This window comes from Rana temporaria, chromosome 10, assembly GCF_905171775.1.
Source record: "Rana temporaria chromosome 10, aRanTem1.1, whole genome shotgun sequence".
Lineage (NCBI taxonomy): Eukaryota > Metazoa > Chordata > Amphibia > Anura > Ranidae > Rana > Rana temporaria.
In genome coordinates this window covers 122,803,350-122,829,768 of record NC_053498.1, presented here as the reverse complement: position 1 = coordinate 122,829,768, position 26,419 = coordinate 122,803,350, and the positions used below count along the sequence as shown (strand labels likewise).

Genomic DNA, 26,419 nt, shown 5'->3' with positions numbered 1-26,419 from the left:
TCAGCTCTCATTGGGCAGCAGACAGGAAGCTGAATGTTGTATAACTCTTTGCTGGTGATGTAACAACTTTTTGTGTTCAGCTTTACCAGCTCTGATTATTCAATCTCCATCATTACAGGTAATACTACTACTCCCATCATTCTGCTCAGACTTCTCTGCAGCCCTGTCTGTCTTCCTTTCTAAATGATTCTCTTAGTGTTTTTTTTATACCCTAAACTTCATCCTCCCCTCCAGCATGCTTTACTTCCTAGGCTAGGTTTACAGTTGTGTAACACAACATGGGCATCCCTCTTGCCAACACACATTGTAAAAAGCAGGGTAACAGTACAATGCACTTCGTTTCAGCAAAATTAAATAAAAAAAAAAAATAAGTCATACTTTCTTTTTGGGTGATTGAAATGAATGGGCAACCCTTAATGCAGTGTGCCAAATCGCGCTTGCACTGTCACACCTACATATGTGTGAACGGCGTATTTTAAATGTGGCAATCTGCATTACGATTTATTATTGATCTAGATAATAATGATCGCAACAAGCAATTTATCATTCTATTAATTAAAAAATACGATCTATCTGAAATGATCTATTAAAGGAAAGATCATTTGATCGATCTGTATTATGATCGGTTTTTGACACTCATGCAGATAATAATTAGATCGATCAGAAACCATTGATAAAAATTGTCTACAGCTGATCGACTTGCCAAGCTTGAAATTGATCAAAAGCTTACAAATTGTTTGAATGGGGGGGGGTTGTTTATGACTTGCTGCCAATTATAGTAAATGTAAAACCCAAATCTCATGGAAGATTTATGTAATTTTAAACCAATTTTTTAATCTTTTTAAATCTTCAGCTTTCTTTTCCAATAATGTTTATTGAAAAGTATTTAGGTAAACAGTAAGACAGGGTTTGACAAATTTGCTTGGAATCTAGGAGCCAGCTAAAAAAGTTAGGAGCCATAAAACGCGCCCCGTCCCGCCAAGCTCGTGCGCAGAAGTGAACACATACGTGAGCAGCGCCCGCATATGTAAACGGTATTCAAACCACACATGTGAGGTATCGCCGCGATCGTTAGAGCGAGAGAAATAATTCTAGACCTCCTCTGTAACTCAAAACATGCAACTTGTAGAATTTTTTAAACGTCGCCTATGGAGATTTTAAAGGGTAAAAGTTTGTCGGCATTCCACGAGCGGACGCAATTTTGAAGCGTAACATGTTGGGTATCAATTTACTCGGCGTAACCATATCTTTCACAATATAAAACAAAATTGGGATAACTTTACTGTTGTCTTATTTTTTAATTAAAAAAAGTGTATTTTCTCCCCAAAAAAGTGCGTATTGCAACGATCACCATTTTATTCTCTAGGGCAGGGATCCTCAAACTATGACCCTCCAGCTGTTGTAGAACTACACATCCCATGAGGCATTGTAACACACTGACATTCACAGACATGACTAGGCATGATGGGAATTGTAGTTCCTGAACAACTGGAGGGCCGTAGTTTGAAGACCCCTGCTCTAGGGCAGGGATATGCAATTAGCGGACCTCCAGCTGTTGCAAAACTACAAGTTCCATCATGCCTCTGCCTCTGGGTGTCATGCTTGTGGCTGTCAGTGTTGCTATGCCTCATGGGACTTGTAGTTCTGCAACAGCTGGAGGTCCGCTAATTGCATATCCCTGCTCTAGGGTGTTAGAATAAAAAAAATATATACATAATGTTTGGGGGTTCTAATTAGAGGGAAGGAGATGGCAGTGAAAACAGTAAAAAAAAAAAAAAAAAAACACGCATTAGAACTGCTGTTTTACTTGTAATGCCAACGGCCACCACCAGATGGTGCCAGGTCACAGAAGGCAGCTTGGGTCTTCACAAGGCTGCAAAGCCGCGGCCTCAATTACCGGCCGTCGCGGGCCCGCCGCGATCGCGCGGCGGTGGAGGTGGGGACGCACGGAGACACATGATCTTGTGCCTTCATGCGCCCCCACCAGGTCACAATTTCTTGTCGCAATTGCGACCTGGCGCCCAGATTTTGTCGAGGCCTGCAGTAAGATACAAAATAGTGCAGGAAGTATATATAAAATCATGGTGTTACAATGAGAAATATCAAGTCCAGCACACTCTAGTGGCGATAGAACTATACGATATCATAATTACCATCAGCGACTATTTGCTCCCGAGGGGCCTAAATGAATGCTATAAAACGCAGCTTTTAATAAAATAATCCCTGGTAATCCTGCCATGGATGGTATCAATGACCGCACTCAATTGAAAAGGTATCAGATGGCAGATGATCCAGGAGATTAGCTATTTTATGGTGCAAGAAACTTGTACGTTTGTAATGAGAGTCTTTGGGTTTTATTTCCTTATGCAATCGTAGTACAGCAATGCAAGCATTCCCTCTTTGATAAGCGGGGATATGTGATTGCTGTTGGTCACTAAGGCCCGGTTCACACTGCTGCGAATTCTATTACGAATTTGAGCCGTTGCGATTTCTCAAATTCTCAAGTCATTAAAATAACATTGTTTTCCATTTGTGCAGTTTTTTTTTTTTAACAGAGAAACCATTTGTGCGGTTTACATCAGTGCGGTGCGAATCTGAGGCCTTGTACACCCGACCGAACATGTCTGCTGAAACTGGTCCGCGGACCAGTTTCCGCGGACATGTCCGACCGTGTGTAGGGCCTAGCGGACACTTTTCCGGCCTAGCAGACAGGTTTCCAGCGGACAAAAGTTTCTTGGCATGCTAAGAAACATGTCCGCTGGAAACCTGTCCGTCGGACATGTCCGCTGGTTAGTATGTCTAACCAGCGGACCGAAATCCAGCGCATGAGTCGAATTGATTCGACGCATGCGTGGAAGCATTGCACTTCCGGGTTTGAGAACGTCGGTGTCTTCTACGTCACCGCGTTCTCTGTCCGCGGGGATTTTGGTCTGATGGTGTGTACACACATCAGACCAAAAGCTCCCAGCAGACATGTCCGATGAATACGGTCCGCGGACCGTTTTCATCGGACATGTTCGGTCGTGTGTACGGGGCCTTAGCTGCAGGGGAAAAAAGGGTCCTGTGCGAGTTTGATCCGTGTGTGATGCGAATTCAGCTCTATAGACTGGCATTCCCTGAAATGGTGGCAAAATCGCGCGATTTTGATTCGCAGCAGTGTGAACCTAGCCTAAAGGCCATTGTTGTTTGTACAACCTTGTGCATAAAGTATGTAGATGTCTTTGTATGGCTCTAACATGTAACCTTCTAAATGCAGGCCAGAGCCCAGGCACCATGACCCACCGCTCAATCCACTGGTTCAGAAAGGGACTTCGCCTTCATGACAACCCCGCCCTGCTCGCTGCCATGAAAGACTGTGCCGAACTGCACCCCATTTTCATCTTGGATCCCTGGTTCCCCAGGAATATGAAAGTTAGTGTCAATCGCTGGAGATTTCTCATCGAGGCATTGAAGGATTTGGATGAAAACCTGAAAAAGATTAATTCCAGGTATGCATTGAGCCTTCTAAGTAAGGATGAGCTCTGGCATGTTCGCAAACCCCACCAGGAAGTCGGCACTGCGCTTTACTAATCACAGGCAGTGTGACATTTCCCGATCTCAGTCGCGCATTGGGAAATGTCACACTGTCTGTAATTGGCGCAGTGCAGTGCCGACTTCCTGGCGGGTTCTGCACGTGGGGTTTGCGAATACGCCGGAGCTCATTTTTACTCCTAAGTAAGGATACACAGTGTAGTATTTAGCAAAGAACAAGGAGAAGCACACCACTCCAGGCAGAATCAGGTGCAGGGTAGATCACAGGTGCAGACCTCGGGTCACCACCGTGGAAGAAGAATAAAACAAGAAATTGGTCGCACACTGGAACTCCAAATTATCGGAGAGAGTCCACAGAAGGGCAACAAAGCTAATAAAGGGTCTGGAGGAAATTAGTTATGGGGAAAGTTTACGAGCACTGAACTTATTCTCTGTGGAGAAGAGATGCTTGAGAGGGGATATGATTTCAATGTAAAAATACATAGGGATGAAACTTTTCTGCGAAAGGGAATAAAAAAAAAAAACCACGGCCATTCACTAAAATAGGAAGAGAAGCGATTTAAACTTAAACTGCATAGAGCAGGAATATGCAATTAGCGGACCTCCAGTTGTTGCAGAACTACAAGTCCCATGAGGCATTGCAAGACTCTGACAGCCACAAGCATGACACCCATAGGCAGAGGCAAGATGGGACTTTTCATTTTGCAACAGCTGGAGGTCCGCTAATTTGCATATCCCTGGCATAGAGGGTTCTTTACTGTAATAGCGGTAAGGATGTGGAATTCTCTTCCTCAGGCAGTGGTTTCAGCGGGGAGCATCGATTATTACAAAAAACACAACATACAGGGATATACAATATAATACTGACATAAAAGCACACACATAGGTTGTAGAGTGAAAAAGAAAAAGGGGTTTCCAAGGAATTCTTCAACTCTAGGTTCCATCTATCTTGGTTCTATGATCTATTTTCTCCTGAACATGTGGAATTATAATAATAATATATATATGTGGTACGAGTCTGTGGTGGCGTTGGTGTCCTCTGACAACGTTGTAAAATTTTACATTGAATGTGGTGGCAGTTATTTAGATATAACTTTTAATGTTTCTAGTGTCTGTGGAATTTTCTACTAAATATTTAATAATTTTTGACTAACGCCGGCTGTTTCTCATTGTAGAATTCCTTGGAAACCCCTTTTTCTTTTTCTATATGCTGTTGTTTAATTCAGAGGAACACACCTCTTAGTGTTATCTAATTGAGGTGACGGCTATCATTGTTGAGCTGTTAATGGGTTAATCTTTTTTGATTCCCCTCTCAGCTTCTACTTACAGGCGGCGCCTTAGTAACTTTTTTTTTTTATCGTTATCTAGTTACACACACAGGTTGGACTTGTGTCTTTTTTCAACCTCACCTTCTATGTAACTATAATACAAAGACACAGCAGGGCGGGTTCCCCCATCCACCCTGAATGTGTAGATGTGTCGGGTCAGTTGTTTGTTCAACCCGCAGAACGAAAAATAAAACTGACTAATGTATGGTATTGGGCTACTTTCACACTGAGGCGCTATAGCACTAAAAATAGCGTCTGCAAAGCGCCCTGATAGAGCCTCTTCTCTCACTTGGGCTTTCACACTGGAGTGGTGTGCTAGCAGGACTCTCAAAAAAGTCCTGCCAGCTGCATCTTTTGAGGCTCTATAGGAGCGGCGTATACACCATTCCAAAATGCTTTGTGGGCGGTTTTAACCCTTTTTCGGCCCCTAGCGGGAGTTAAAAGCGCCCGCTAGCGGCCGCAAAAACTACGATAAATCGCTGCTAAAAATAGCACTGCTATACCGCCAATGGCGCAACGCCCCTGTGTGAAAGCCTTAAGGCTTGGCTATGCAGGATGCAGAGTCTGTGTAATTACCCTTCTGGGACCCACAGCCTCTGTGTACAGTTGCCCAATGAGTTAAACTAAAAGATGCGGCTGTATGCAGTTGTGCGCCAGAGGCAACGTAAAGCAAATTCACAGACTTGTGCTCTGAACACATATAATGTCTGTGCCGGTGGTTTATGCAATCCCTGATGCACAATTATACAGTCAGATCTTCTAATTTATTTCAATGGGGGCTGTACGCTCCAGCTGCGAGTCCCAGGAGAGTTATTGCACAGGCTCTGCATGCTGTATGGCCGTGTGCATGAAGCCTAAGTCCAGACAGTGATTCCAACTGATGAAACATTTGCTTGTGTTAACCCCCCAACTTTCTTTCTTTTTTTTTTTAAAAGGGTGTGCACCAAGTTTCCCAAGCAATACTTACATACTACACACTCCAAAGCTGCCCTTTGCATCATTCTCCAATCCTGCTGACCAGTCTCCTTCAGGGTTGAATGATGTCTAGCATCACTTCCAGTGAGCCCCGAAGCCTTGGACTGCCCTCTCGGGGTATGTTTTTGCATTAGCCTGGGCCACAGTGCTGCTGCAGAGGACAAGGTTCATGCACTCTGCACACAAGTATGGCCCCGGTGGAGAGATGAGGGAAAAAAAGGACATGCTAATCACTTGGCCAGAGAGAAAAAATTGGTATACTAAAAAAATGTTTTTATTTAATTGTGGTGGATTCCCTATCATTCCTGAAGCAGAGACATCGGTCACCAGAACAAATAGAGAGGAGTGATTCTCCTGATTGGGGACATAAACGGCATAAAACTTACAGGGGGCTTTACATACACTTACATAGTTAGTCAGGTTAAAAAAGACACAAGTTCATCCAGTTTAACCGTAACATAAAGCAAGCTCCAAATCTTTAAGTGGGAAGTTATAATTTACCTGTACAAGAAAATGGGGGTGGAGGTTGTCAACATGATCCTAACCACTAACTAACCCATTCAAACTCTAATCCTAACCCTAATGTAAGGGTTAGCTCCCATGGACAGGAGTTCTAATCCTTCCCCACACTAAAAAATGTCTTCCCATTGAAGAGGTTATATTTTCTTTCTCGGGAAGTAAAGGGAAATGTGTCCAACCATGTAGACAACCATAAAAAAAAATGTGCATGAGCTCTAACCTTTCTCTGCTCTTTCCAATACAAAATAAAACGTTTAGGGTGGAGTTGGGATTTACCACGTGGGTTACACAAGAATTCTCTTTTATTTGATCAGTGCTCTGTGTGGCCATTTATCTGATTCTCTTCCTTTTCAGGCTTTTTGTGGTGAGGGGGAAACCTGCTGAGGTCTTCCCCGTGCTTTTCAAAAAGTGGAAAGTGACCCGGCTGACCTTCGAATTGGACACTGAGCCATACTCCAAGCAGCGGGATGCAGAGGTGGAGAGACTGGCAGCTGAGCACAAGGTGGAGGTCATACAGAGGGTCTCAAACACCCTCTATGATGTAGAAAGGTGAGTGATTGGTGATTGGTGGGGTGTTGTGTGTTTTGTAGTTGCTGCAGGTTAACATTGTTCTTATATACTTGATAGAATGGTTACTTTACCATTCATCATATAGACCTAAACGCCTGGTAGTAAACAATACCAGTGTACCAATTTCTATCTTGGTGATATCTCATTTTTACCCTCACCAGCACATAATCTCACTTCAAGGCTGTTACAATACAAACAAAGCCTGTGTAGGTCTTCTTTCTCCAGGTCATGGTATAGTGAGTTTTAATAGGTCAAATTCAACTGGACAGGCTCTAATAATGAAAGGAAGCCACTTGGACAAGTGAGGAAAACGCCTTGGTGGTATGGCTTTGTAGTTGGCGCTTCTGCCTCATAGCACTGGGTTTCTCAGTTCAATCCCCAGACAGGACACTGTTTGCATTAAGTTTGCATGTACTTGTGTGGATTTCCTCTGTATTCTCTGGTTTCCTCCCAAACTTCATAGACCTACTGGTAGGATTTATTGGCTAAATTGGCCCTAGTATATGTATATATAAATGTCAGATGGGGACCCAGGATTGTGAGCTTCCTGAGCACAGGGACTGATGTAGAAGTACAGTATATAAATTGTGTGCGCTATAAAGTGAGGTAAAAAAGTATTTGATCCCCTGTTGATTTTGTATGTTTGCCAAATGATCAGTCTATAATTTTTAATGGTAGGTTTATTTTAACAGTGAGAGACAGAATAACAACATCCAAAAAAAGGCATTTAAAAAAAGTTCTAAATTGATTTGCATTTTAATAAGTGAAATAAGTATTTGATCCCCCATCAATCGGCAAGATTTCTGGCTCCCAGGTGTCTTCTATACAGTTAACGAGCTGAGACTAGGAGCACTCTCTTCTAATCTCAGCTTGTTATCTGTATAAAAGACGCCTATCCACAGAAGCAATCAGATTACAATCGATTCACCATGGCCAAGACCAAAGAGCTGTCCAAGGATGTCAGGGACACGATTGTAGACCTACACAAGGCTGGAATGTGCTACAATACCATCGCTAAGCAGCTTGGTGAGAGGGTGACAACAGTTGGTGTGATTTATTCGCAAATGGAAGAAAAATTAAATTACTGTCAATCTCCCTCGGTCTGGGGCTCCATGCAAGATCTGACCTTGTGGAGTTTCAATGATCATGAGAAGGGTAAGGAATCAGCCCAGAACTACACGGGAGAATCTCCTCAATGATCTCAAGGCATGACTATGGGACCAGATAGATAATTTCTTTGTCAGTGGGCAAATGAACAAAATCGGCAGGGGATCAAATACTTTTTCCTCACTGTATAAATGTCTGTAATTATTAACATTAGTAAGAAGAGCCGGCAAAACTGTAATCCTTGAAGTGTCGGTTATTGGTACATCGGAGTCAGGGCTCAATTCCTGCGGGAACGCGTAGGAACGGAGTTCCTGCACTTTTTTCACAGCAGGAACGCAGTTCCCTTTGCAGGACTAGAGCAGCTGAGAGCTGCCGAGCCGCCCGAGCCAATCCTTCACTAAGCGGCGATGCCCAGCTCGAGTCACTGTCAGGGGCAGGCGAACCTTAGTAATCCTTTATGTTACTGGCCGCTTCCTGTATATGGATTCATCGGGTAGTGTCAGACATTGCGGCATCGAGGTAGTGACGGAATACCTGCACACTACCCGATGAATCCATATACAGGAAACGGCCAGTAATATAAAGGATTACTAAGGTACAGTGGATCGGAAAAAAAAAAAAAGCATGCGGTTTAGTAATTATGCATATGAGCGTATAATTTTTTATTTTTTATTGGTGGTGGAGTGGATCTTGGGTGGGAGTTCCCACACTTTTTTCCCCAGGACTTTACCCCTGATCGGAGTGACAATAAAACAATGATGTTGACGCGTTTCGGCAATGGCCTAGTTGTAGCACTACGACTAAGGCTATTGCTGAAACTTGTCGGTATCATTGTTTTATTGTCACTCTGATGTCCCAATAAACGACACTTCAAGGATTACAGTTTTGCCGCTCTCCTTACTACAGTTGCATTGGAGTGTGTTGGGACACATCGAGCCTTGGCACCTGTGAGTGGATCTGGTGTATGGATTGGGTTGTCACTGTAGAGAGCGCTGTTGCCTTTCTTCTTTTCCACAATTAATAACATTACACCTTACGGTTGAATGTGACTTACGCTGTTTACCATCCTGTTCTAGCTCAACCACTTTATTCCCACTGGAACACAATGTTACTTTGGGTCTGCTGAAAAAAAAAAGCACCGAAAAACTGCCTTGCTGTCTTAAATGGATGTGTATCTAAACCCGAAAAACGGAACAATAAAACGTGATTATTTCTTCTGTTATACCATTGAAAGAGGGTAATATCTGTTCTAAAAAAAAAAAAAAAAACATTGATCCTGCCAAAGATCCTTGTAAGTTGGTAACTTCTTGTGCCCTCTGCCTATGCTGACTCTTGTCAATTACTACTAAGCCAGCTACAGTATTTTGAGCACTGAAGAACAATGCCCCCCCTATGTTTTGTAGAATAAGTGAGGGATGGGGTTCTGTAGTCTTGTCTTGTTTCAGTTTCCCTGATACAGTAAGGTGAATAAACATTGCCACCTTTAGGACAGGAACAAACAGAATCACCAGGTGAAATGAAGCATAAAAAGCCTTAAAATAAAAAAAAGAAAACAAATGCAGTCACCACAAGTAAGCTGCAATATATTGCACTGTTTTTTGGGGATTACACACACTTTGTTATATTTTCACCCACCATAGTCCTGCAGTTATAAAATGTGACCACATGACTGTGTAGTATGGTGTTAGGCCACCCGTGGAAGGCAGATATCTTCCTGGGATCGAATGGTAGGGACCCATCTGTCTTCAAATCGCTGACGCACTGGAACCCGCCATTATTATCACCTGGCAGTGATAACAAAGCTCAGGCATTACTTTGACCCTCCCCTGTACTTTGTAGAGGAGAGAAGGTCCAGGCTTTGCCCATAGAGAGATTCTTCAGCAAGCTGGAAAATTTCCATGAGAGAAAATGAATAACTGGCCACGGCCTGCAATAGGCAAAGCTGGATGCTTGATTTTATTATGTAATTTTTAATTTCTTATTAGGATGTATACAGCCACCCCATAAATGTATTGACTCTAAGCAGAGACCTTAGTTTTGCTTATTAAATTTAAACATAAAAGTGACTGTGTCCTTCTAATAAATTGTAAAAGCTACACTTTGATATTCTACAGTCTGTGATTTTGTAGAGGACTGCATGGTTTCTTTGCTTAGTGTAATCTATGGATTTCTGCTTCTTACATAAGTAAGATTTTGCAGTGTACTATGTGTAATGTTTGTTGCATGTGCAGGGTCATTGCTGAGAACAATGGGAAGCCCCCGCTGACTTATGTCCGTCTACAGACTGTGCTGTCATCCATAGGACCCCCAAAGCGGCCTTATAATGCCCCAACAAAGGATGATATGAAAGGTAAGGACCGTCTGACCATGGGTTGGTGAAAGCTTCTTCCTTTCAAAAGAAAACGCCACCAGGAAAAGACAGTGATAATCGCTAGCGGCTATAGCAGCCACTTGCGATAATCGGAAGCATATGTGGCAGGCTGGTTGTACCCAAGCTCATCGTTCAACATGGTACAATTGGCCTGCCTAATAACGGTTAGAATCTGTCGGTTCCTGTTGAACTGCCCCAGATTCGTACCGCGTATGGTCAGCCTAACTCTATAGCTCATTTGCATACCTTTAATCATTAAAAAAAAAAAAAAAATTATAAGGACTTCAAGCTTTCATTTAATAGTAGGTTTGTTTTTTATTTAACAAATATTCTTCTTGGGGTGTTTTATTTATATATATATATATATATATATATTATGCTATAAGTATTTATTTATTTTATATATAATATATATATTACACATTTTATAATAATTTTTTTTTCTTTTAAATGCCTTTAAAAAAAATGCATTTTAATACTTTACTTTTTTTTACTGTCTGTATTGCACTCTGACACCTACAGCCTGACCGCTTCAGCTGTCGCTGTGTCTCTCTGTGTGAGGCCCTGTGACAGCTGAGCTAGAAGGTGTGTGTGTGTTTTTTTTTTTTCTTACTACAAAAATGTGATCACCATGGCGATAGTTTCTGATTATTCTATGAAATACAGGCCATTTTTATCCTTGAGGGGGAACGACAGCACTTTTAGTCCAAACGGCTCACCCACTTCTTTTTGTTGTCATTTAGATTGTTGCACTCCATGGAAGTCAACTTACAATGAGAAATACGGCGTTCCCACCCTAGAAGAGTTGGGACAAGACCCCTCGCAGCTCGGACCTCACTTGTATCCTGGCGGAGAGACCGAGGCACTGCAGAGGCTGGACCTCTACATGAAGAGAACGGTCAGGACCTCTGAAATATTTTTCCGATCAAATAATATTTTGTGTTGGATAATTATGGCCAATGTTCCTCTACAATCCATATTGTGTATATTGTAGAAACCTTTCTCAGATCAATGCACAAGAAAGCAGTAACCTGTGCACCATACTAGTAGGAACACTACAGAAAATAAAGCCATGTAATACATAAGGATCAACATACAAAGCTTTACACAAGGATAAGGATCTTTTATTTTCAGCCAATTGACTTTCCCTTTTAAATTATTTTCCGGAATTCTTAGCTTTGTGAATTGAGCCTACAAGGAGAACAAAGCCCACTGACCCAAGATTTGTGTTTTTCATCGAGATGTTGTAGGGCACCAGGCCACCCCACACATGAAGAATGGCTCACCGGCTATCGCTTGTTCTGAGAAAGTAGTCCTGAGCCTGTAGGATATCTATTTGTAACAAATCCAACAATTGTCAACCAGGGACTAACCCACATGATTAGCATTTGTATTTCTATTCAGTTTTTTTTTTTTTTTTTCTGTTGGTTTGTATTGTTGAAGTGGTTTTGGCATTCAGCACTTTTTATAGAATATTAGTTACGGTACCTTTCTGTTCGGCATTAAAGCAGAACTAAAGTACAAACAAAAAAAAAGGGAGCAGGCACGCTTTTTATTGCAGAAGTTTTATTTTTCATTGTTTTTTCTATGGTGCTTTTCTTCCTGGAGACTCAAAAGGATTTATCTGTGGTTCTGCAGGGCAGACGTGCTAACCACTAAGCCACTGTGTTGCCATGTTATGTCTATTTTGTCATAGATCAAACTTGCCTGCCTTTTCACATGCGCAGCTCAGTGTGCACTCCTGGTATGGGAATGAATCTCCTGTGTGGGAATTGCAAGTCATTATTTTGGTTCATATTTACAGTACAGACCAAAAGTTTGGACACACCTTCTCATTCAAAGAGTTTTCTTTATTTTCATGATTATGAAAATTGTAGATTCACACTGAAGGCATCAAAACTATGAATGAACACATGTGAAATTATACATAACAAAAAAGTGTGAAACAACTGAAAATATATTTCATATTCTAGGTTCTTCAAAGTAGCCACCTTTTGCAGCAGACACATCTCTAGAACTGGTAAGAGGAGACTGTGTGAATCAGGCCTTCATGGTAGAATATCTGCTAGGAAACCACTGCTAAAGAAAGGCAACAAGCAGAAGAGACTTGTTTGGGATAAAGAACACAAGGAATGGACATTAGACCAGTGGAAATCTGTGCTTTGGTCTGATGAGTCCAAACTCGAGATCTTTGGTTCCAACCCCCGTGTCTTTGTGCGACGCAGAAAAGGTGAACAGATGGACTCTACATGCCTGGTTCCCACCGTGAAGCATGGAGGAGGAGGTGTGATGGTGTGGGGGTGCTTTGCTGGTGACACTGTTGGGGATTTATTCAAAATTGAAGGCATACTGAACCAGCATGGCTACCACAGCATCTTGCAGCGGCATGCTATTCCATCCGGTTTGCGTTTAGTTGGACCATCAACCGGACAATGACCCCAAACACCCCTCCAGGCTGTGTAAGGGCTATTTGACCAAGGAGAGTGATGGGGTGCTGCGCCAGGTAACTACCTCTTGAAGCTCATCAAGAGAATGCCAAGAGTGTGCCAAGCAGTAATCAAAGCAAAAGGTGGCTACTTTGAAGAACCTAGAATATGAAATATATTTTCGGTTGTTTCACACTTTTTTGTTATGTATAATTCCACATATGTTAATTCATAGTTTTGATGCCTTCAGTGTGAATCTACAATTTTCATAGTCATGAAAATAAAGAAAACTCTTTGATTGAGAAGGTGTGTCCAAACTTTTGGTCTGTACTGTATGTGTGTTTTTTTTTTTTTTTTTTCTTAAGATGTATTGATTGCAGTTTGTGTACCCAACCTACATAAATGGAGAGGGCTTTAGGGTTAACAGACATTTTAATGGATTTAGTGTATTTTTCATCATATTTTCCTTGCTGATTGCTATTATTTATAGTTTTGCCCCTTTGAGAGAGGCGGTTGTTACTTCTCTGTAGGCCAAACATGCAGATTCATAATGCTTGTATAGTCCTATTTCACTGCCGGACACTGTTGCATGCCTATAGTTGGCCTAAGGCCCCTTTCACACCTGCAGATCCCGGGAGGATCCATTTTGGACATCTGCTTGCTCAGCGGGGATCGCTCCGTTGATACCCCCTCAGACCGGCGGATGACTAGTCTGTCTCTGCACACTGTGCAGAAACGGACAGGCAAGATCTCCGCTTTCCTCTGTGGGGGGATCGGATGAAAGCGGACCATCTGTCCATTTTCATCCGATCCGCAGACAGATGGGGGAAAAATGGGTTTTCCTATGTCATCAGTTTCGGAGCATAGCGGAGCTGTCATCGGATGTCAGCGGGTGTTCATCCGCTATCCCATAGGAATACATGTATGTCTTTTTTTCATCCAAAAAAGGATGGATGAAAGACGGACATACGGTCCGCCTGTGTGAAAGGGGCCTTGCAGACTCTGCTCAGATCACGGCATTTGTTTGCTAAAAAAATTATGAACAGTTTTGCAAAATATAAAATTTTCATTTCTTGCACTCGTTGTTGCTTTATTTTTGCTTTTGTCTCTTCTCAGGCATGGGTATGTAATTTCCAGAAACCGGATACATCACCAAACTCGCTGACCCCCAGTACCACTGTGCTGAGCCCCTATGTGAAATTTGGCTGTCTGTCGGCTCGAACATTTTATTGGAGAGTGGCAGAGATCTACCAAGGGGTGAGCCTTCGATCAAATGTTAAAGATGGGGCACAGGAAGGAGTTAAAGTAGATATAAACTCCATGACATTTAGTTCACTTTGTGCACGCTGTACTTTTGTTTTCATCTTTTGTTACATTACAATACTGCTGATCTCCTGCATAATTTTTGTAGCCACTTCATGCCTATATGCACTCCAGTGATGATGGGTGCATGGCATGCAGTGGACCATGGCTGGGCAATGCTTGTTAGGATGGCCTCTTGTAGTCTTCGTTGGAAGAGTGTGTGACAGGTTGACAACACAGGAGCATAGCTGGGAGATGGGGAAAGAGCCTTATCACTATATAACAGGAAGTGACTGAACAAGGACCTCCATGGCTGGGATTATTTAAGCGAATTGAACATTTTTTTAAATACAAATTACCATTTTAAAAAGTATATAACATTTTGGTGATGGAGTTTACTTGGTGATGGATGTACTTTGTGTCTGCATACTTATATAAGGGCAGTCTGCTAATCTTTAGTGCTCAGTTCTTCTTCTCGAATAGTCTTCAAAATGGACATTCAGATACAGTATACATTGCTCTTGCCTGCCAGGTACCCACCATGTGTTCACCAGTAACAGTACACAAAGCTAAATGTCTATTGCATTAGTGTGTGCACCCAAAAGCTCAAACATACAAGCCTTTCTCTGCAGCCTCAGCTGCACTGGACAGTGGATGACAGGTCTCCAGGCTCTGTGAAGCCACATATTTAATCTGGTTGAAAAAAGACCCAAGTCCATCCAGTTCAACCAAATGAAAGGGAAGTGCTTTGTGTTGAGTGGCTTCCTGTTCATCCAGTTCGACCACAAAAAAATTAAATAAACAAACAAAATAAAAAACACCGTACAATCCCATACACCCGACTCCATACCCACAGTTGATCCAGAGGAAGGCAAAAAACCCCAGCAGAGCATGATCCAATTTGCTACAGCAGGGGAAAAAAATTCCTTCCTGATCCCCCGAGAGGCAATCGGATTTTCCCCGGATCAACTTTACCTACAAATCTTAGTACTCGGTTATATTATGTACATTTAGGAAAGTATCCAGGCCTTTCTTAAAGCAATCTACTGAGCTGGCCAGAACCACCTCTGGAGGGAGTCCATTCCACATTTTCACAGCTTACTGTGAAGAAACCTTTCCGTATTTGGAGGTGAAATCTCTTTTCCTCTAGACGTAAAGAGTGCCCCCTTGTCCTCAGTGTTGACCGTAAAGTGAATAACTCAACACCAACACTCACACAGTTTACTATGCTTCAGTTATGAATGAACACAGTGAGGTGAGTGTGTTCACTGTGTTCATTTAGATACGGGTGGAGCTGGTAAATAACATTAACTAGCCTTCCTCTTCCCTCTCCATCCTGAGCCATCCCTGCAGAGGACACAACATGGGGCGGGGGGTGGGGGGGGCAGGGAAGCCCGGGCAGTAGGGGGAACGACCCCTCTATGGCCAGCTTAAAAAGTCACTACATCCAGGACTGTGTCTACTGGACCTAAAGAGACCCTTTTGCCAGACCATTCATTTCAACAATCTTCCCATAGATTATATGTGCATATACTGTTTATTCATTTTATCATCTGGAAAACTTCTAGGACATTACTTTTATTAACAAGAAAACTCCTAAAACATTGCTGACGACGTTGCTAAGAGAAGCCTAGCTGTTACTGTTCACCTTTAAAATTACAAGAGTTGAGCTCTCAACCGTTGAGCTCCGAGCTACTGCATCAGGAGAGAGAAAGCACATGTGAGGGGTTTAAATCTGAGAGAAAGAGAGCTAATGTGATGGCGAAGGTGAACAGGAACAGCGAGGGCCAGATTCACAGACGAAGTACGCCGGCGTATCTACTGATACGCCGGTGTACTTTCAAATTTCCCGCGTCGTATCGTTGTTTTGAATCCTCAAAACAAGATACGACGGCTTCTGGGTTAGATCCGTCAGGTGTACGTCTTCGGATCTAAGATGCAATACTTTGGCGTCCGCTGGGTGGCGTTTTCCGTGTCGGGTATGCAAATTAGCGATTTACGACGATCCACGAACGTACGTGCGGCCGTCGCATTTTCTAACGTCGTCTGTAGTCGGCTTTTTCCGGCGTATAGTTAAAGATGGTATTTTGCGGCGTATACATAGACTTGCCATGTTAAAGTATGGCCGTCGTTCCCGCGTCGAAATTTGAATTATTATTTTTTTTGCGTAAGTCATCCGTGAATAGGGATGGACGTAAGTCACGTCGAAGTTAAAAAAATTACGTCGTTGCGACGTCATTTCGCGCAAAGCGCGGCAGAAAATTTCAAAACGGAGCATGCGCAGTTCAATCGGCGCGGGGACGCGCTTCATTTAAATGAATCGCGCCCCCTACCCGCCGATTTGAATTCCGCCGCCGTAACTTACGGCGCAAATTCTTCCTGGATTCGATTTAGAGCCAGGTAAGATACGGCGGCGTAGTGCATCTCTGATACGCTGCGCCGTTCTACATGTATGTGGATCTGGCCCCTAGTCTCTAAGCAACATCCTAGGAATTTTTAAGTCAGGTTTCATCAGGTATGTAAATGGCCTATGCCTAAGGGCATTATTCAACTTTGGTTAAAATTGCATAGCTTGTTTTAATCTACTGCCACTCCTTATCTGCACAGACAGTTTATTGGTAAAGGTGAACTATGCCTTTAATGCAAAGAGGGAATTCGGTTACCCCATGTTCAGGACACCCAAAACCCTGAAGATGGGCCAGAACAGAGCCAGGCGTTGCGTCAGACTGCTCTCAGTGCCGTAGTCCCCAAGAGATGTAAGATAACAGACTTTGCTCACCAGATTCCATTTGTAACTGACATTTTTCTTTTGGATGGACTGATTATGTAGGGGGGCCCCTTGAACATAACATGGGGGTGTCAAGCTGCAGTGTATGTATCTGCTGGTGGTTTTCTGTGTCTAGGACGGATAGATGCAGTGTCCCGCTATGCTGCAGGCAGCTTGTAAAATTCTATGGCAAGCTGCACCTGGATGAAGCTGAACACTGTACTCAGTGGTACTATGTAAGGCCCTGTGCACACAGGCCTCATATGCAAGGAGTCTTTTCTTAGTGGCACTTTTGACACTCCATAGGCTGTGGAAGTGGTCCAGAGCTGAGTGTAGATTGTTTAACTTCAGTATATCACTGCATCTCTTATGTCTTTCTAGAAGAAGCACTCAAGTCCACCAGTGTCACTCCATGGCCAGCTACTGTGGCGGGAATTCTACTATGTTGTAGGGGCTGGAATATCGAACTTCGACAAGATGCAAGGAAATTCTGTGTGTGTGCAGGTAGACTGGGACGAGAATAAGGAGCATCTGAAGGCATGGAGCAATGTGAGTTCTGGGTAATGGCAGAGATGGGGGGGGGGGGGGTGTCTCATACAGTTTCAGAAGTCTGAGGACCAATAGGCCCAAATGGGATATAGCTGTAGCAGCAGCCAATCAGATATTTTATTTGCTATGAATTTATGTGGTTGCTATAGGTAACCGCTTCACCTTTGTATTCTCTTTTGTTTGCCAACATAGTATAGAAGCTGTAAAATAAGGAATAAAAATGCAACACCATAACATAATCCAGTGCAGTTTTTGAAAAACATTAGAGCTGCTTTAAAGTTGAGTGTACGTGGATAAATTATTTTGGGCTCAATATCCCTAAAGCTAGCCATAAACTATACAGTATGACTGTATAATCTCCTTTCGAGTTGTCAAAAGGAGAACAAACCTCAAGAGTCAATTACATTTGTATCAAATCAGGTAGAGCCTCTACTGGATCAATTGCTTATTTACCACTATCTGCATCTTCTTCTCTTAGGCCAGAACAGGTTTCCCCTTTATAGATGCAATCATGACCCAGCTGAGGACCGAGGGATGGATCCACCACCTGGCCCGCCATGCCGTAGCCTGCTTCTTGACACGAGGGGACCTGTGGATATCGTGGGAAGAAGGTCAAAAGGTCAGATTATCGGGGGTAGCAAAAGGGTTTCTGTCTATCAGTCAGCATGAGATGCATATCTGAAATATGCTGACTATAGTTTTAATTCAGATAAAGCCAATTTAACACTCAGTCAAATGGTAATGAATCTCTAATTACATTTAGGTTTAGTATGGTCTATATAGCAGATTAGAATGCTCAATATATTCATTTATGAAATATGATACATTTCTGGTCATTTTGTTCTGTTTTTTGCTCTATTTTTATCTTCTTTTTTTTTTCACATATGGTAGATGTATTTGTGATTTGTTATAAATCTTTGTTATGTAAGATGGAGGGTGGTGTGTTGTTGAGTGTGTGTGTGTGTTTTTATTTTATTTTTTCGCTTTATGTCTGTCTTTACAAAATGTAGTAAAGGGATATATAAACAATAAATAAATGTAACTGTGCATCAATCTGGTTTTTGCAGAACTCTTGTCCAAGCTGGTTCCTCTCTGTGTGCCCATGCTATTGGATAGTTTTATACAATGTGTTTTTTGTTTTGCAACACTTTCAGTTTCCCTAAAAAAAAATCTCCCTGCATTTCCACCAGTTCTAAGTGTTGACAAAAGGAAGTTGTAATTTCATGGTGACAAAAAAGACATGTTGCTATGAAATTGAAAAGACCTTCAGTCTACAGTTTTATTGACTCCTCTCCTGAAGCTGCACACTAAGGCCCAGATTCACGTAGATCGGCGTATCTTTGTGCGGGCGTAACGTATCCTATTTACGTTACGCCTCCGCAAGTGCTGTATTCTCAAACGAAAGTTGTGGCGGTGTAGCGTAAATAGGCCGGCGTAAGCCCGCCTAATTCAAATGTGGTAGATGTGGGCGTGTGTTATGTTAATTTTATGTGACCCCACGTAAATTACGCCTTTTACGAACGGCGCATGCGCCGTCCGTGAAAGTATCCCAGTGCGCATGCTCCAAATTAACCCGCAAGAAGCCAATGTTTTTAACGTGAATGTAAATGACGCCCAGCCCTATTCGCAAACGACGTAAAATTTTCAAAATTCGACGCCGGAACGACGTCCATACTTAACATTGGTACGCCGCATGTACGCCTCCATATAGCAGGGGTAACTTTAAAGCCTAACGTAAACGGCGTATCTGTACTGCGTCGGCCGGGCGTACGTTCGTGAATTTGCATATCTTGCTCATTTGCATATTCAACGCTGCAAACAACGGAAGCGCCACCTAGCGGCCAGAGTAAATATGCAGTTAAGATACGACGGCGTAAGAGACTTACGCCGGTCGGATCTTAGGGAAATCAATGCGTAAGTGATTCTATGAATCAGTCACATAGATTCGACGGCTCGGACTCAGAGATACGATGGCGTATCTCCTACGAGAATCTGGGCCTGAGTTTCAGCAAATCAGAGCCCACATAATTTCCTGGCTGGAGGACACCCAGAATCACCTGACCTACTCAACCTAATGCTGAGCTGCAATCGGCTTCAATCATGGAAGCTCAGCATTTGCATACCGTGTAATTATTGCCTAGGGTGGTCTTCTCCATGGATGCAGTCTGACTAGGAAGGCTATGTACAGCACCCTACCAGCCATCATATACCTGCATTGCATCAGAAGTACCAGTAATGATGTCACTGGGTCTAAAAAAAAAAGTATGTAATGAAAACAGGTTTTTACACTTTATTAGCATGGTACCAGGGAAGGCATCATATAAGCAGATTAAATTTCAGTTTTTGTTTCAATCATTTTTATTCAAGTTTTTCACAAAAGAGAAGAAAAACTTTGGCATTGATTCCGAACAGTGCATAGCTTCCATATTCTAAAGAACATACAAAGCAAGAATGAAAAGTGGAACAGTGTATTTGTATAGGTACACTAGGAAATAAAATCTGATTTGTTGGATATGAAGCACAACTCCAGAAAACCTATCCTTTGAGGGTAGGGAAAGGTTAGAGCCTCTATCAGGTTTCTATTGCCGTTTTCTTAAACATTAGGGAAACCTGGGCACAGGAATTAGGCAAAATCTCTAGAATGGGGTCAGAGACTGTGTGTGTGTGTGTGTGTGTGTGTGTGTGTATGTGTATATGTATATGTGTGTGTGTGTGTGTATGTGTGTGTGTATATATATATATATATATATATATATATATATATATATATATATATATATATATATATATATATATATATATATATATATATACGCACAGTGAGGAATGGTGGTAACCTTTTGTTGGGTTTGCATTGTTTCCTCTGCCCCTGTTGGGAAGATCTCCTCACGTCTTGTTTGGCCACCCGGACCGGTTGTGAGGAGAAATGTCACCAACAGCTACTCCGATGTTCTCATCCCGACTAAAGTACAAAAAAATGTGGTGGCCTGGAGTTGGGCTTTAACTGTCTTCCTCTGCTTTCAGGTATTTGAAGAACTGCTCTTGGATGCTGATTGGGCACTGAACGCTGGAAACTGGATGTGGCTCTCAGCTAGTGCTTTCTTCCACCAGTTCTTCCGTGTTTACTCTCCAGTGGCATTTGGGAAGAAGACGGACAAGAGTGGCGATTACATAAAGTATGTACAGGCAAGTGTGTGTGTGTGTGTGTGAGATAGATGTGATAGAGAGATATAGATAGAGAGAATATATATATATATATATATATATATATATTCTCTCTATCTCTGGATATGCACAACAAACTGTGTAAAACATCATATTCTACAGAAGCAACACATTATGGTCAAGACCACACTCTCCAGCTTGCAAACTGGAAAATAAGAAATCGGCAGCACACTGGGTACATGTGCATTGCTGCAGAGCCTGAAAGGCTAAGGCCCCCAAGAAGAAAAAAAAAAAAAGAGGGCGCACCGACCTAGTGCGATACCAATATAAAAGTTTTATCAAAAGTATAAAAGCAATATTTCTACCCACAAACGAGCATAAGAAAAGGCTTTTCAATTAGTCGAACTGCATCCCATTGCACCTGTAGACAGAACCTGGTGACGAGGGGATCGGATGGTACCCTAAACGGCTGATGTGTTTCTAGGGCATACCCTTTTCTTCAGAGCCTAAATGGTCAATGGCTCATCTCTCCTGTATACCCCTATATATGCATCCATGTGTCTATGCACCAGCTGACAATTATCCAGCTAGACCACGCCCATCTGCATAAACCCTCTCCACCCAGCAGAACAGAACTTTTTTGTATTTATGAATAAAGTTAGAGTGATTGATAGGAAAATCGAATGGTTGGTTGTACATACGATAGTGCTTATCGTAGAGGTAACCTTAGTGCACTTTGCACTTGAAGTGATCCAACTCTCTCTGGTAAGGAGCTTGTGTTTGTATCAATGTACATTTAGGTCCCCCCTAAAAAAGATGAAGCTATGTCTTGCCCCCATGACTCTCTCTCTAGGGCTCCGTGAGTGGAGGTCGAGCGATTGTTGTCATCTAGTCCGTATGTTTTAATGGCACAAACTTTCCAAGTGTGCCTGTTAAAATTGCACGCCATCCTGTGGCCAGGAAGTGTGGGGTTTCTGCGTTCCACCCTACACTTCCGGGCATTCGTGGCGTCACTTCCGCATGTGCATCCAGATGATGCTAATCACGTGAAGGACGTGGCCCAGAAGTGCGGGTGTGTTTGCGTTCCACCCGCCTGAAAACGTCACTTCCACCCTATGCCTCCATGCGCTCCAATTTTTTGTGTTCAGATTTACCAAAACCATGTGGTGCAAGGGCCCTGTCTGATTGCATATCAATTAAAACTCTTAAGGTTTGACCTCATATTATATGGTTTTGGTAAATCAGAAGACAAAAATTTGCAGAAAATCTAATAGTGTGTATGGGGCTTAAGAGTTCCAAGGTGAAGGAGGCTGGTATCATGACAAATTCAGCCACTTTCACTAGTGCATTACCCTGTGCACTATTTATTATGAACAATTTGTATTTTTTCTATTTTTATTACTAAAACTCTTTTCACCTGATTTTCCCTTCTTTGTTACATCTCAGTGCTGCTGATCTACTGCAGCCACTTTCTGTCTGCATGCACTCCGGTGATGGCTGCATGACATTTCTCAGTGGGGGTTTTCTGATGGTGAGAATGTCTGTGTTATGGGTGTTTGAAACAGCCACCTAAGGTCTCCATGGGAAGCTTGGGTGGCAAGGCAGGGGCACAGTTGAGAGACGACGACAGAGCACCAGAGATTGTTACCAATAGCTTCAGATTTAAAAATACTGAAAATGCATGTGATATGTAAATATTTGTTTTGACATTTTAATGATCGTATTTGTTAATAAATACATAATTGCATTCATTGCCCTTTTTTTTTTTTTTTTTTTTGTTGTTTTTCTATGTAACTTCTGCTGGTTTTTGCACAGGAAATACCTGCCCTTTCTAAAGAAGTTCCCAGCTGAATACATATATGAGCCATGGAAGGCTCCACGCAGTATACAGGAGAGGGCAGGCTGCATCATCGGGAAAGATTACCCCAAACCCATCGTGGTGCATGAAACAGTGAGCAAGCAGAATATTCAGCGCATGAAGGCTGCTTACGCAAGAAGATCTGGGGCCGGCGCGAAGGAGACTGAGGGAGGGAGTGCCAAAAAGGGTGAGTAGCATTGAGAAAATCCTGCTGAATCGATTGTACAGCCCAATTCTGGCCATTTTTATAGTCCCTAAACAGAGGTTTTTCAATAAATTGAAAAATCAGCTGTGGCTGCAGAACTCTATTCCAGCTTCTTCCCCAGAGCTGTCTCTGCAGTAATTCATTTTTGACACTCTGTGTCCTCAGTCTTCTGAATTAATTTGAAGCTGGAAGACTGAGTACATGCTGTAAAGCCTAGCACGTGCGCACGCACACCATTCATTTAAAACAAAAAACTGGGAGCCGTCGTCCAGCATGCACAGCCGGCTTCTGTCTGATGGGCTGCCATAAACATGGGCCAAATGGTGGCCAACATTCGGCCCATGTGTTCTAGGCTTAAGTGAAAAGTACCATGAACCCACCCCATAGTGTATCAACACCACACCCTGTAATTTTGCAGAGAGCTGTGCTGATGTTAACACTCTATCTCTGAGGATTGCCCACCATCCATAGCAGAGCTACAAAAGATAAAGCCAGTGTTAATTTTGGCAGCAAATTTCAATTTAGTTTTTTAGTCTTATGCCATTTTAGTCTTATGCCATTTTAGTCTTATGCAATTGTTTTAGTCGACTAAAATGTCATACATTTTAGTCGATTTAAAGTCTCTAGTACATTTTAGTCGACTAAAACAAATTTTAGTCATCTAAAAATCGAATAGGTGTAGTTAAATTGTAATGCATTTCCCTACAATTTCCAAGCTTAATTTTTATATATATATATATATATATATATATATATATATATATAGCGCTGGAGTGAAAAAAATCAAATAGGTTATTATTTGCTATTGAGGTATGAACACGCAATGCAGACCAGTGTTAATTTTGACATCAAATTTTTGTTTTTTGACTAAAATGCCGTTTTAGTCATCTCAATTGTTTTATGCCGCGTACAGACGGTCGTTTTTTGTGATGAAAAAAGATGACGTTTTAAATCATGAAATAAAACAACGTTCTTGAAACTTCATTTTCAAAAACGACGTTGCCTACACACCATCGTTTTTTCACAATGCTCTAGCAAAGCAAGGTTAGGTTCACCACTTTTTTCCAATGAAGCGTGCTTCATAACTAGCTTCTGGGCATGCGTGGGTTTAAAAACGTTGTTTTTTGCTACACACGGTCAATTTCTGTGAAACAAAAAACAACGTTTTGAAAAACGACACAAAAAATTCAAGCATGTTCGAATTTTTTTTTTTGTCATTTTTTTGAAGACATAAAACAACGTTTTGCCCACACACGATCCTTTTTTTTTATTTTTTAATTCAACAAGGTGTTTATTGAGAAGAAAAAAAAATGGTAAATACAGGGTTTAACACATACAGGTTACATGTAGCAGTATACAAGGCAGGCAACACACATCGAGTAGTTACAGCAATTCGCCCACAATGGCCCGCAGTACGAAGCAGTTACGTGGTCACATACAGGCAGTATCTAAGACAATGCAGAGACATGAGGCAGTGAGCACGGCCCAGCCATCCGCTGAGAGGTCCGTGCCTTAACCGCAGGTCTCCGAATCTCCCAGCCAGCGATCCCAGACTTTGCTATACTTGGCTGGGCAGCCTCTGTTGATGTACAGACATCGTTTATAGGGCAATGAGACATTTACCTCCGCCTTCCACTCTGAATAACTGGGAGGCATCGACCTCATCCATTTTCTAGCTATTACTTTCCTGGCTGAGAACAGGGACTCATGAACGAATATTTTGGTGTACTTGTCCGTTTCCTCTGGGAGTATGCCAAGCAAACATTGCCTGGGGTCTAGGGTGACAGGGGAGCCCATATCATCGTGGAGGAAAGTCACTATTTGTCTCCAGAGGTCTTGGATCTTTGGGCAGGCCCAAAGCAAGTGAAAAAAGGTGCCCGTCTCTCGGCCACACATCACACACAGTGCAGACTGATCGCGTTTGTATCTGGCCACCCGAATGGGAGTAAGGTAACTCCTATGTGTTATGAAGATCTGTGTGAGTCTGTCCGAGAGTCTTGGGGACACCGTTTTACAGGTCTCCAGTGCTTCCTCCCACTGATCATCTTCCATGGGACCCACCTCCCTCTCCCAGCGTGGCTTTAATGCATAGGCAATTTTGTTGGAGATGGGGGTAGTCAGCATACACACACGATCATTTTAAAATGTCTTTTTTTCATCACAAAAAAACGACCGTCTGTACGTGGCATTAGTCGTATTTTAGTAGACTAATATGGTATTGGGTTAGTCGACTAAAATGTTTTAGTCGAAAAATTAACACTGGATAAAAAAAACTGAGTCATGTGACTGGCCTGAAAACCTCTGTATAAGGTGAGTATTAAAAAAAACAAGCAAGAATACAGTAGGGTGAGCCAAGAGTTTTGCTTTGACAACTTGCACCAACAGGTAAGCCTAGATTAAGGCTTTTCTGAAGGTGCAAGAAATATCTCCTTAACCTACACGGTTAAGTAGATATTTGCAGAAAACTCTGCACCGATAGACAACAGCCAATAGCTGTAGACAACAGCGCACTGAGCATTCCCAGTTTTATGAATAGGATCATAATGCGCGTGGGAGTGACGTCGTCACAGCGCCGGAGTAGGCGATACCCGGAGGGGGGCCCTGTGATTTGTCTTGTAAATGACCATGTGGAGTGGGCGTCTGAAACACGACTGTAGTGCTGGGGTCTATGAGACATGCAGCGCTTGCATCCGAGCAGGTCAGAAGCACATCCCAAGCTCTACTGATCCCAGCATGTAAGGGCTTGTTCACAGTTGTGCAGACCTAGTGCAGAAAAATGCAGGTCTCCGCACAACTGTGAAGGACACAGAAAACAAACTGCAACACAGTTCCTGGGTGCCAAGTAGTGTGGTATAGAAAACTTGATCCATTGCAGAAAAATGCATACAATGTCCAACGTTTTAGTCGACTAAAACTCATTTTAGTCGTCTAAAATCAAATGGGTGTAATTAATTTGTAATGCTTTAGTTAACATTTCTCTACAATTTCCAAACTCATATACTGCTGGAGTGAAGAATTGAACATATTATTTATGGTATTGAGGTATGAACATTTTGAAGTTCAATTTAGTTTTAGTCTTTTGACTAAAATGCCATTTTAGTTTGTCATATTTTAGTTGATGAAATAAACACTGCAGTGGGGGTTATTTGCAAAAGGCAAATCCAGAGCTGAAATGAGGGGAAGCTCTGCCGATTTTATTATCAAATCATGTGCAAGCTAAAATGCGGTTTTATTTTTCTTGCATGTCCCCCTTGGATTTACAGCAACTGCACTTCCAAGTGAACTTTGCACTTGTAGTGCAAAGTGGATTTGCCTTTTAGTAAATAACCCCCAGTGTGATGTGCTTAAATTGCATCATACCGCTCCTGACAGGTGCCCAACAGTAAAACTCTGCAGGCCAGTATGAACAGGCTCTCAACAAACAGCTCTAGATGTAGAATTAGGTCAGCATCACGCAGGCGAGTTCTTTTCTAGTAATGGAATGTAGTTTTGGGTTGCTTTTATGGCAACAGAATATATAACTACTTTACCGCGGTATGGGTATTGTGCCCAGTGTTGGTGGGACTGGCCTAGCATTGTAAAAAGAAGATATGGGAGGAAGTATATAAAAGGCAAAACAATTGATTAACTCGTCATTCTTAATTTGCAGGACAAAAGAGGAAAAGCCCCTCTGTAGCTGATCTGTTAAAAAAGAAGAGGAGTTAGAGTTGATTCAACAAAAAAGAAACTGGTTTCGCTGTCAATAC

At 42.3% G+C, this 26,419-nt stretch overlaps 1 protein-coding gene across 3 annotated transcripts; it reads left to right on the top strand.

Moving 5' to 3' along the window:
* On the top strand, positions 1 to 26,396 carry LOC120915575 (cryptochrome-1-like). Of its 3 annotated transcripts, XM_040326184.1 has the most exons (11): positions 1 to 118; positions 3,257 to 3,488; positions 6,708 to 6,902; positions 10,262 to 10,380; positions 11,145 to 11,299; positions 13,944 to 14,084; positions 17,278 to 17,445; positions 17,924 to 18,064; positions 20,470 to 20,621; positions 22,426 to 22,655; positions 26,323 to 26,396. In XM_040326184.1, the coding sequence occupies exons 2-11, from the start codon at positions 3,274 to 3,276 to the stop codon at positions 26,376 to 26,378; spliced, it is 1,572 nt and encodes a 523-aa protein (XP_040182118.1). In that variant the 5' UTR covers positions 1 to 118; positions 3,257 to 3,273; the 3' UTR covers positions 26,379 to 26,396. The 3 variants fall into 3 exon arrangements, with proteins under 3 accessions (XP_040182118.1, XP_040182117.1, XP_040182119.1); XM_040326183.1 differs by lacking the exon at positions 1 to 118 and having other exon boundaries at positions 3,048 to 3,488; XM_040326185.1 differs by lacking the exons at positions 1 to 118; positions 26,323 to 26,396 and having other exon boundaries at positions 3,048 to 3,488; positions 20,470 to 20,631; positions 22,426 to 22,546.
* Positions 26,397 to 26,419: the final 23 nt, after the last annotated feature.